This window comes from Arvicola amphibius, chromosome 1 (assembly GCF_903992535.2).
Source record: "Arvicola amphibius chromosome 1, mArvAmp1.2, whole genome shotgun sequence".
In the NCBI taxonomy this organism is placed as follows: domain Eukaryota; kingdom Metazoa; phylum Chordata; class Mammalia; order Rodentia; family Cricetidae; genus Arvicola; species Arvicola amphibius.
In genome coordinates, this window is record NC_052047.1 from 162,304,877 (window position 1) to 162,317,541 (window position 12,665).

Genomic DNA, 12,665 nt, shown 5'->3' on the forward strand with positions numbered 1-12,665 from the left:
TAGAATTACAAAACTTAGCACCCAGGCTGATCAGGTCGGCCTTGGTCTAAAACTCAGGGTTGTATGTGTGACTTGTTTGGACCAATAAAAGATGATTACATATAAAATTCCTCAGTGCTTGGAGAAAACTTGACCAGTCTTATGTGGTTTTGTGTTCTCTTCCAACTGCCTTGAGAGTAATGTTCCAGGTAGAGGCTATTCCATCAGCAAACACTTCTAAAGTAAGGATAAGGCATGGTATCAGAGCTCTCCCTCAGCCTATACCAGATATTTTATATCTCTATGTTGTGAAGATGTGAGGGGTTGTGTTTCATTTATGTACGACTTGAGCCCAAGATGAAATTAGCACACAATTCAAAATCTAGATTTTCTTAAATCTACCTACCTCTGTGTGTGCATGTGTGTGTACATGTATACATATGTTATATGTAAGTTATTTATAAAACTAGAAGAATGTCCATCAAAGCCTATAGCCACCCACTCTATGATGCATTTGTGATTGATTGTGGGATAGTTGTGTTATGCATAATTATATTTTTATATTTAATTTTATATTTTATATATGATTTTATTATTGTTTTCATTTGGAAGTTAAGCATAATATAAGGAGATACAATTGTGTATTAAGTTAATAACAAATAGACTTTTGATGACTAATCTTGGTTGCCAACTTAGCTACATTTGAAAGTTCCCCAAGCAGCTTAGCATACCTCCTAAGGATTTTTCTTGGTTGGATTATTTGAGCTGGGAGACCCAGCCTAAATCTTCAACATTTGAAATTAGAAGATCCATCTTACCTCTAAGCCACACCTTCTGGTGACATGAAAAGACATGGAACAACGAAGCTCGTGCTTTCTGTCTGCTTGCCCTCGATCTCACTGGTTCTCGATCTCATCTATACTGAGTTAGAACCTGAGTTCTAACCCTGGTGTTAGAACCTACTTCTTTGGAATTCCAACATTAATTAAAAGCTTGTCATTGTAGCGAACCTTTCTGAGACTCCATCATCATCAGATTGGGACTGCTAAGATTTCCAGTCTCATAGACAGAACTATCAGCTGATCTTCGGTCTTTCTGTCAGGATATAGCTATAGCTGGACTACTCAGACCACAGCCTGAACATTTAGGGGGTACAGGTGACAGGTCTGGACGGACGATGCCTGATGGATCTGAAACACTCCACTTTTCCCATCACTGTTTAGGGTCTACTGCCCCTTCTAGATTCTGATCTTTTAAAAATATTATGTGATTTTCCCATTTCAGCATATTACAGAAACATATGGTATTTAGTTTCAAACTAAGTGTATCAATGAATTACATCACAACAAATGTTTTCACTTTGGCAATAGCTGTGCAAGTGATCTACAGTCTTCAGCAACTCTCAAAGCAACAACTGAAGGTCTTGAGCCACAAACTGATGGGATGGAACATAAAAATCCCTATCCTGTTTTGATTATTTCAATAGAAAATGGCTAACAGGCACTAGCTCCTCTTGTTTATAAACCGGCAGGATCATAGTGTGTACGGACCCTGTGCAGAAAGAATATATTATTCTTACATGTTACCCTCCCCACACCTTCCTACCATACCACATCCCCATCCCCTCATCAACTTCCTGGGAGTTAGGAAAGAATATCCATGCAAAGTCCTGACCTCAGGTAAGAGGAAGAATAAGAGTTATTTTGCCTCTGAAACTCAGGAGTGTGTGTTTCTCTGTTACATTCACAAACACAGATCACTTCCTGATGTTTCATTTATGTTTGGCCTACTTGACTCAAAGACAAAAATTGGTATGTAATTTAAAACCTAGACTTTCTTAAAATTATATACCCTTGTACCTAAAGTTTTAATTGAATTCATCAGAGGCGAGCCTGACCAGAGTGAAGAATGAACACTAAGTGGCAATACAGAGATTTCAAGCATGCAGTTTTCTGTCCATTAACAAACTGTAAAAAAATAAAAAACAATTATATCTTCTCAGTATTGTAGTATGAACAATAGCAGACTCGTGACAAGCAAAATCAACCAGGGTAGTAATTACAATGACATTTTAGACAATAACAGTGATTTCTGCGGTGTTAGCTCGAGAAGAACACAATAGACATTCATGTAAGTTCACACGGGTGGCATCAGCAGTCCAGCAGCATCGGTGGCACTGTATGGAGGCCGCAGGTAGGGGGAATGGGTTTTACAACACTCCAGTAGCTGTGCTGTCTACTTCCGGCCCTGGAAGAAGCTTCTCCTGCGTGGAGGCTGCTCCCTCCCTCTTTTAGATCTGTGAGTGCTTAGGTTAGACCCCCTTGTCATTCTTCCCTATGTAGAAAATAAAACAACTCTCTGGACACAGGATCCATATTTAAAAAACATAGAAAACAGGGGAGGGGACAGGAATTACACCATGGAAATATTTGATTTTTTTTTATTTGTACTGGTTCGCCTATGGAGGCATAAATTAAACAGATCCCATTGATGGAATGATGGAGGCTTGGGAGTGGCCCTATGTTACTGAAGCAAAATTGTTTTTGTGTTTGCAGAGGGCTCCAGGCTCTGTCAGCATACACTGGGTCTAGTGATTCTGATTGGAAGGTGTGCATGATATAGAAGCTAATTTTTAAAAGAAGAAAAGAAACACCAGCTAAAGCTATCCTGGTGCCTGTGACAGGACAGTGGTGTAGTTAGCCTTGCAGTCCCTGTCCCCAGGAAGAAAGAGCAGCTTCCCTGTAACTGTGTGTGGGTTGGGATGCTCAGCAGAGAGCGACAGATTCTAAGACACAGCATCTCCAGATGAATTGCATGCTGCGATTCAATTTTTAAAACTCAAAACTGGCTTTCACTCTATCAACTTATCATAACCTGTCAGAACTGATAGTGAAAATGCCTCCACTTAATAGAAGATATGACAGTCTTTTCACATCAAAATAAAAACTCCCTTGTGCAAATGGCCCTGTTCAACACATTACAAAATGAAGATTTTATTTTTAACTTGAACTTCCTAAAATATGTGTTGTATCTAAATCCATAAGGTGCTGGGTTTGATAATATTTTTTTAAAAAAATAGTTGTCAAGTATGCTTTTAGTACGTTTAAAGATGACAAGAAAATGTTACCAGTTTTTTTCAAAAGCCATGTACAACAACATAGTTCATTCCTTACAGGAGCTAATGTGATTGACTATTGTTGAGTGATGGTTTCCTGTTCGATCCTGGTGTGACAGGATCTAAGAAGAGAATCTTTAAATCAATCCAGCAGAAAGAGCATAGACTCTCAATATTTGTTGAGGGAGAACTGATGAAACAGGCTGATGATTCATTATCTGGAATAATTAAGCTATCCACACCACCCATTTCTACCAAGGAAAATAAAGAGCTGGAATTCCCAGAATGGAGTCTTCTCTATACCCAGCTGCAATTCCTTCTACAACAATGACCTGGGAGACGTTTCCCTATGAGCTTAAATGTCCAACAGCTGACATACCAGATCATGCCTTGGTTGAAGATCAGAGCGAGGACATTGCCACTGATGTCAAATTCTGTGTATGAGGGCTAAAGAAAACACACACACACGTGTGTTAGCATTTCAAATGGAAAACAACTAGCAAGTAGCTACGCATCAATATACCTAAGCCCACTACTTCCCTTTAACAACAGTAACAGAGTAACAACTGGAATACATAAAACTAGAAGGATGTAACACTTTTCAATACACAAAGACTCATTTTAAAAACCAGTCATAGGGTTGGCAAAATGGCTTCATGGGTAAAGGTGCTTGCTGCCAATCATGACAACCTGCATACAATCGTAAGGCCCACGTGATGGAAAGAGAAAAACAACACCAACAAATCTTCGAAGCTGTTCTTTGACCTTCACACGTGTGCCCCCATGGTATGTGTGTGACATCCCCCAGTGAAAGAATGATGGGGCACTGTCATCTACCTGATGACAAAAGTAAAAGCCACCTCTAATCATTAGAAACAGGATGACAGTACATTGTAAAGGCTTTCAAAACCTCGCTTTCTTCGATCTGGTAAGTTCACAGGTAGGAGTTTGTCTTAACAATGTCATCAGAAAGGCTGATAAATTTTAATGAGGAATGATGAAACCATTTATGTGGCCAACATTAGATACACACATATACTTGTACCATGATATATTGTTGCTGATAACTCTAACCAGTTTGGAAGACTATTAAATCAGTGAAAACTGTGTTCTAATGATAAATAAAAATATATAATAGCCTACTACATTAGTATAAATTTTTTTAAGAAATCTCATGTGGAACTGTCAGTAGAGAAAAGACCAGTAAGTCATCAGCAAACGGGAGTGGCACAGAATTTTGTATATTTAAATTTTTTTCAAAAAAATGTGAATTAACTTTACAATAAAGTAAATATAGAAAAAGAAATAAAACAAAATGTAGAAAATACTAAATGAAATGTCTAGCTATCATGTCATAAACAATCCTGTCCAGCTCAGTGCAGCAGCTCCTACTTGCTCTTGCATAGAGACCCCCAATACTATTGCAGTAGGTGCCTGTCCAAGGGTGGCTTATCCAAAGGCTTCCTCATAAGACATTCTAAATCAATGGATTTTATGTTAATTAGCATGATCAATACAATTGACTAACAAATTGAGCATAGGAATTAAGAGGGTCAAGAAGATTGCATGAGAGAAACATGGGAGTGGCAGGTTCCTAAGAACACTGCAGATCCTACTCTCTCCAGCCATAACAACTCCATCCCTCAACACACTCATCCATATACACATACATACACATAAATATGCACACATATCAGCATGCACACATACATACACAAATACATGCACACTCATACACATATACATATATCCACACGTGCACATACATGATACATACACACACATGCGTACATATATAAATGCATACACATGAGCACATACACATAAACATACCATAGCGACAAGAGAGTATCTCAGTTTTTATGCCCGAGAACCAAGGGGCAGTATGGAAATAAAAGGGTGGAAGGAAAGGATAACCAGAATGCATTGTATACATTTCTGAAATGGTCAAAGATCTAACTTAAATCATGTTGGAAGGCACATGTAAAAACATGGAATAGGTCTCTGATTTGAATGCCCAACAAAGCTATCCCTATCATGGCCTCTTCTCAAAACCCTTATGAATTTAAGCCTCATATCACTTTCCCCCAAAAACAAAACTATTTTTCCTTCACAACTTATAAATATGGACAGTCTACCTTGAAACAAATCCAGGGCATAAATAGCAAACATGACAGAATAATAATGCTTAAACAAGATGAAAGGGCAAGATTAGACAAAAGGAAGAAAAGCCCTGTGTGTTCAAAGATGACCTGGATAATTTCAATATAAACTTATTCGAGACAGTGCTAGAGGATACATGTAAATTATTTACTTAGTCTGAAGTTTTACTGGAAGCATAATGTTCACAGGATACAAAGGGTTTAGCCTAAAGCTTGTGTTCTAAAATTAACAACAAAAAGTGTCCTTCACCTCAGAAGTCTATGGGCGTGGAGACTTAACATAGCTCATAGAGCACTTACCTGACACGCACAAAAGCCCAGCTGTACACCCTAGCTCCAGAATAAAATGGGTTCAATGGTGCATGCCTATAATCTGCACATTTGGGAGGTGGAGAAAAGAGGATCAGAAAGTTCAAGATCATTCTTAGCTACGTAGCAAGTAAGAAGCCAGCTTTTTATATGGAAAACCCTGTATAGATAGAAAAGAAAAGGAAGGAAAAAAGAAAGAATGAAGAGGAAGGAGGAGAGAGAGGGATGGAAAGATCGATAGAAGAAAAGATAAATAGAAGGAAGTCAAGAAAGAAAGGGAGGGGAAAAGGGAGTTAGGAAAGGAGGATGGAAATGTGGGGGAGGGGAGAAAGAGAAAAGAGAGCAGGGGAAGAAACAAGAATTCTTCTGATTGGACAATATGCTCTCTAGATCTCTCTGTTCACTGGAGGGCTCTGTCCCATGCTGCCGAAACCTTTTGCCTGGAGTATGATTTTTGTGCAGAGCCTGTGTGATTCCCCAAACATATTGGAAAGCTGTTTACTTAGGTGATCTGCATCATCTGCGGCCTGGAACAGCTTCTTGCTGCCTTTTTAAGAATCAAACCTTCAATTGTGGTCGCTTTTGGCGCCAGGATTTAGCCAAGTATGGGGCATGTAACGAATTCAACCCTTTTTAAGATCCTACTCTTTTATTTTCCCACAATGTCATTTTGAATGAGATATTTGAAACCTAACTTGCTGACTACAGTGGTTGAGAGCACTTGTGACAAAGGCCCTCAGTTCAGTTCCCAGCACCCACATGGGAAACCTCACAAGTACCTGTAACTGCAGTCCTAAGAGCTCCAACACCTTTTCTGGCTTCTGAGAGTACTAATACACATGCATCACACATTCGAACATCTAGATACTCGCACATCACAAAAAACAAAAAGAAAGAAATCTTTATAAGGAAAGCATAAGGGACATACTGGGAATCTGCCTGCCTCCCCAACACAGCAGACACAACTGAAGGAATAAGCTGTCGGTTTTCTAAACTGACAGGAAACAGCGAGGCTGTAAGGGTGTCCTCTGTGCTCTGTAGTCTTCTGTATGGACATTTAACTTGGATTTACATTTGAGCAGTATGCTCTGCCCCAATGTTTCCCGAGTGCTTGAGCAGGGCCAGTCACTCATCTCTTGGGGACCCGGTTTCAGCAGAGATAAATCAATGAAATGAAATAGGCCTGGAGTCAGCACGTTACAGCCCATAAACTGAAGATGATGGCCATCTGCTTTTGTCAGACACTTTTTTATTAGTAAAGCTGTACCTACTCTGTCATGCGCTGTCATTCATGGATTTAGATTAAAGCAAAGCTTGTTGACTGGAGCAGAGAGAGCATCATTTGCAAAGTCTACATGGCCCATCCCTTTTCAGAAAAGTCACCAGTTCCTGACTAGAAATTTTCTAACACCTTTTTGGAACCTAAAATCTGATATTTATTGAAAACTAAGCCCCACTTTTTTAAAAAATTGCTTCTCTGTAAACACTTCAAAATGAAATTTAATATGTCGTATAGTAAACACGTATGTCCCCACTCTAAAAATGGCACATTTATGAGAAGGCAATGTTACATAGATATGTATGATTCAGTGTTCATTCTTTGAGAGGGAAACTTTTTAAAATGATGAGATTGTATTATATTTAAAGTATTAAAACAATACTTTACCAAGCAAAAATTAAATATATTTGTTTCATTGCCTCTGAAATAGGAAAAATAATTCATTAAAGTGAACTAGTGCAGGAGAAAGGGGGAATAAGCATGTTTCCTTGAAACCTGAGATCATGTGATGAGAGCAATGCAAGATGCTCACCCATGGCCACTCACCCGGCATGCACTGCCAGCAACAGAAGGCCTCACTTGTTTTTGCTCAGAGGATAATAGCCCAAGAATGGAAGCCATAAGTATATTTAATTTTGAACTTTACACTGGGCTAGAATCAGGCATCTACCCAGGGTTCAGTGAACAAACACCCTGGGGAAATCCATTGAGCCCCTGAAAAACTGGGTTATCTGGAGCAGAATGCCCCCATACGGCTGTTAGGAAATGCAATCAGGCCTCAGAGTTCATGTATTCTGCCTTTGTAATGACCTGCCTGACCATTTTCACACAATTCCCCATTCCCACAGCTCTACCACTTCATTCAGTGCCTAGTTAGCCTGGGCTGGGACTCCAGAGCGGTGCTGCTCCTGCGTGGTCTCCAGACTGCAGCCACAGGGTCACCAAGGAGCTGGGAAGAAGCGTTAATTCCAGGGCCCTGCCCCACAGCTACCGATAAGAACTGCTAAAGCCTCTAGGCCCTCTTTGGACTCTGATGACTGACTAAATTTGAGAACCACAGATCTAGGATAAGCTTTAGCTTCATCTACCAGGCTGATTCAGTCCTTGAGGCTTTGCTTTTCAGCCTAACTGAGAAGTAGGATCCTGCTAGCTGCAGATTGGCTCTGTCCAGAGACTGGAGTACAGTATCATATGAACCCTGTTCTGTAGGTTCTCCACATTCATTCCTGCTCCATCACAGTATGCCCAAGTCTTCTTACTGTCTCTGTACCATGCTGTCTTCCTGACGGCAGTCTCATAAATCCTCACATCGACCCAGGGAGCATCTTCCATCTTCTTCCCTCTACTCATTCAAGTTTACTCCATTCTACTGAAGGTAATGTCTTGAATCCAGGGAGCATCAGCAATTTAAGAAGCCATATGTTGCATTCATTCTTTGGCAGAGTCTTTAGATACTCCGGGTTACAGTGAATGTCTGATGTAGGGTAAATGTAAATGGCTTTGAAGTAAATTAGACAGGGGTTCTAGTTGTAAGTCTTCTACTAATTGGCTATATGTCATTGATTTAACATACTCTAAGCCTTAGTTTATTACTGAGTGGGAATAACTACTTCACAGCATTCTGGTTTGTTTACATGGAATGAAAAAATAATTTACGAATTTGTAAATTGTTTGTAACACTTCTGATATGTAGCATGTACTAAATAAAAACAGAGTGTTACAAAATGCCAAATGGTTAGGAGTGCACTCAGATGGGATGGTCTGACTATTATACACGTTTATGGATAAACCTTGAGCCTCTTCATCAGATCTCAAGGAAATATCTCATGGTTTTAGTTTGTATTAATGCAACAAAGATTCTCTTAAAAATACAAATATAAAGAAGATGAATAACTTGTTCACACATACTGACATATAATTCTACATCTTCTCAGATACTGTTGACTTTTTGTTGATAAACACTAGGCTTGTCGTCAGTGTAAATTAAACGTTAGTTTAAGTCATTCATTGTAACTAGGGAGCAATGACAAAAATAAAATAAAAGAGAACAAAAGACAGAAAAGGCACATTTTCTCTAACCAAGCAAACCACCTTAGAGAAATATGTTGTAAGGAACAAATGTGTGGACAGCACTATGATGTATATATGATGATATTTGCCTACATTAATATAATTAAATGTCATCATGACAGTTATTTTAACAAAAATATAGTTCAACTGATGAAACTAAACTACTGTAAATCTTTCTAAATCTAGCTGTAGACTATTATAAAATCGTTAAAAATCATATTACATTTGTGGAAATATTGATGAAAGTACAGATCTTCATGATAAAAATAAACTAAATTCATAAAAATAGGAACTGAATGCTTTTCATCATTATGCAATGTAGGGGGGGGCCTAAAATGGACATGAAATTGAAATTTAGACAATCTGGGGTGTTGATGGGGAAGATGAGGGGAGACTAAACAAAGGGTGACTATGATAAAATATGTTATATGCTATGTTTAAATATCATTGCAAATCTGATTTTTTTATACAATTAATCTATGTGAATAAAAATAAATTTACATTATAGAGGGCTAAGGTTTTGGCTTAGTAGTAGAGCACAAGTTAGTATGACCAAGACCTTGGACTCAGTCCCCAACTCACAAATAAATATTGTGCTATAATTTAGCAGTAACATGAAGATGTGCTGGCACAGCCAGTGAGGTGCCCCAAAATAGGCATGTAGATTCCCTGTCTCTCTAGACACACAGGTATATATACATACACAAACACACATGCTAAATCTATAATGGGACATATAAAAACATAATATTTATGCACATATATGCAATATTAAGATTATTTGATTCAGATAATTTAAATGTTCTCACTAATGCTAGGATTATCAGTAGTTTTTATTTTTATATTTATCTTTATTGTATTTTTCAATTTTTCGACAAAAATCTCATGATATTTTTGAAATTCTGAAAAACAAAGAAATAATATTTTTGTGACAGAAACACCCACTTTTTTCAATTTCTGAAGATACTCCTTTCTCTATCCTTTCTCACTCTCCTCTCCTCTCTCTCTTCCTCCCTCTCTTTCCTCTCTCTCTCCTCTTATTTACTGTCTTCTTACACATATACTCCAAAGTCTGAGAACAGTTGATCTGTCCTTTGCTATTTACCTTGTGCCTTTTGTGACTCTTACAGCTCACAAGATGTAGGTAGTGGTGCTCGTAGAATTGAAGAATGACGGTCTTACCTGAAGGTGGGGGTTTTCTGCCTGTTTTCCCAATTGGGAATGTGAGTCTAATATGGCCAGGTTTTCTAACATGTCAACAAATGAAATGTATTATGTAGAAATTCCCAGTTTTAAAAGGATGAGCTCATTAAAAATATCCAAGCACTAGGCAGGCAAACTAAAATCAAGACTTCAGGTCCAAGCTGCATCTTCTCTGTGGACTCCAGCTTCCTCATCTCCTCTATGCCCCTCAGCACCTTGCACAGGTTTGCTCATAGTGACCAGCACCTGAAGGCTTCCAAGGAAGTCAGTCAATATGTAGCATGATATAATTCACAACAAAGATACTTGACCCAACATTAACATTTAATAACTTGTTTTGATTCTGAGCTTTCCTTCAAAGAACCTTCCAAAGCTAGAATGAGAGAGAAGTGTTCCTTTATGACTTAAAAACAGAACTCGTTTCCTGTACTTTGTACTAACCCAAAAGCTCTGTCAGCACTCAATAAATAATAAATTACAGTCATTTAATTACCACTTTTATGCATCCAGGTCATGTTATATTGACTTTGTATTCATAGTCAACTTTTCTACCACTTAAGAAGAAAGTAGCAAGGGATAAAAGGCAAACAAAAAACAAACCATGATCTAAGAAAGAGATGGCAACTTTTATGTCTGCCTCAAAGGAGCTGAATCAGACATGGATAATAGAAATGAATCCAGACAAGATGAATACTTCATAGCAAGGAATAGGAGAACTGTAGAGGGGCATCCGGGATCTGCTGCATTACCTCACAGCTATGAACCAGAGAACATTACCTAACTGCTTTTGCCTCATCCTAGGGGGCACCTTAAGTGAAGGCGACAGAGATGATCTAATAAAAGATACTGTCTCAAAGTCAGGCAGCCAAAAGATGGGGCTCAGCACCTCGAATGTAGGTTCTGTCTAGATACAAGAAAGCCTCAGATAGAAGTGAAACCACCTGTGCAGAAGATTTCTTCTCGAGGTTGGGGGAGAGAAACTTTGCTGGATTAGAACATACGACCAGACCAATGTTGTGGGCCCAGCCTATAAAAAGGAAGAGTTCTTCCAGCTGCCACCACTGCCCTGATGGCATCAGGGTGTGGAGGTACATGTTTATCAACAGTGAACAGAGAGGATTTGCTATGTGACTAGCCTGGTTCAAACAACAGACATTAGTTTTTGCATGCATGCCTCATTGTCAGAGGAGACAGGTAGTAAGCAATTTAAAAGGATATGTCGAGTAACTGTACATCTTGTTCATAAAACAAAAAGGTAAGTTGCCATAGCATTAGATGGGCTGAGTTAGAATGGTGGTCAGAGGAGGAGTCTGAGGGGGTGACCTACTAAAGGGATGCTTAATGACAAGAAGGAAATGGACAACAGCATCCCTTTAAGGAAGAAATAATAAGTGCAAATGAAAAGACCTTTTTGTGTTGGAAAATTTTTAAAGTTTATATTTGTGTAAATTAAAACCCAACAACTATGCTGAAACAGAAAGAAAAGAAGGAAACTTGGTGAGCCTGAGAGCCCTAGAAAGGTATCTGGGGTGCATTCGGGTGCTCACAAAGCCATGGAGGGCTTAAACATAGGGACACTATCATTTCTGCAACTCCTGTTTTTATGGACTAACTGAAACCAATTTTATTTGTACAAAAGGGCAATGGAGACCTGTTGACATGTTAGATCAAGAACCAAGTATATATGCTGTTCCTCTTTCCTGAAGTATGAGGGTGACTTTAACTTGGGCATAAAAGAAAAGCTGGTGATAAAGATAATACCACAGAGGTTCAGAGGAACCTGTGCTATTGTTTCAGAAAACTAGGCTGCCTCTGAGCTCCATTTAAATAAAGCCCTGACAGCAAACTGAGTCTTCCTTGAAATCTCCACAGTCCCCCACTGCTGTCTCTTGTTAGGCTAGTGTTAGTCTGTGAACCACATAAAGCAAACCCCACATTCACTGTACCCTCTCATTACCTCATGCACCACATAGTAACTGATGTGTGAGAATTACCCAGTCCCACAACAAAATTCACAGGGATATAAAGAGTATACAGTTTATAGCAATCTTGTAGTGACACCAACTAGTTTCATGGAAAAGGAACTGACCATGGGACCAAGGTTTCCTTCAACATTTTAACTGAGAGTTCAAGGTCCATAACTTTAAAGATCCAGAGCTGACTTTATTTTGGTATCAGAAACCATGACACTCAAATCTGGGTTTTTCTGAATTATGACTATTATGAAAAATTTATTTTCACTTATAAAGATGTGTCAATGTGATTGGTTTAATATAAAAAGTCAAATGGCAGTAGCTAAGCAGGGAGAATAGGTGGGACTTCCAGGTAGAGAGAGAGAAAGAAAAGGAATCCAGGCCCCAAGATAGACACCAGAAGACATGGAGAAAAAACAAGAGGTGCAAGATGAAAGAGGAGTTATGACATGTAGTAGAACATAGACTAAAATAAATGGTTTAATTTAAGTTATAAGAGCTAGTTAGGAACAAGCCTAAGCTATAGGCTAAAACTTTCATAATTAATAAGTCTCTATGGTGTATGAAGTCCTTCT

At 38.7% G+C, this 12,665-nt stretch overlaps 1 protein-coding gene across 3 annotated transcripts in view; it reads right to left on the bottom strand.

Moving 5' to 3' along the window:
- Nucleotides 1–12,665, bottom strand: part of Tmc1 (transmembrane channel like 1) — a 141,590-nt gene that overhangs the window by 14,355 nt on the left and 114,570 nt on the right. For all 3 annotated transcript variants that reach the window (XM_038340564.1, XM_038340559.1, XM_038340576.1), the window contains one exon: nt 3,474–3,541. In XM_038340564.1, the coding sequence (XP_038196492.1) occupies nt 3,474–3,541 (68 nt within the window). The remainder of the gene's footprint in view (nt 1–3,473; nt 3,542–12,665) is intronic.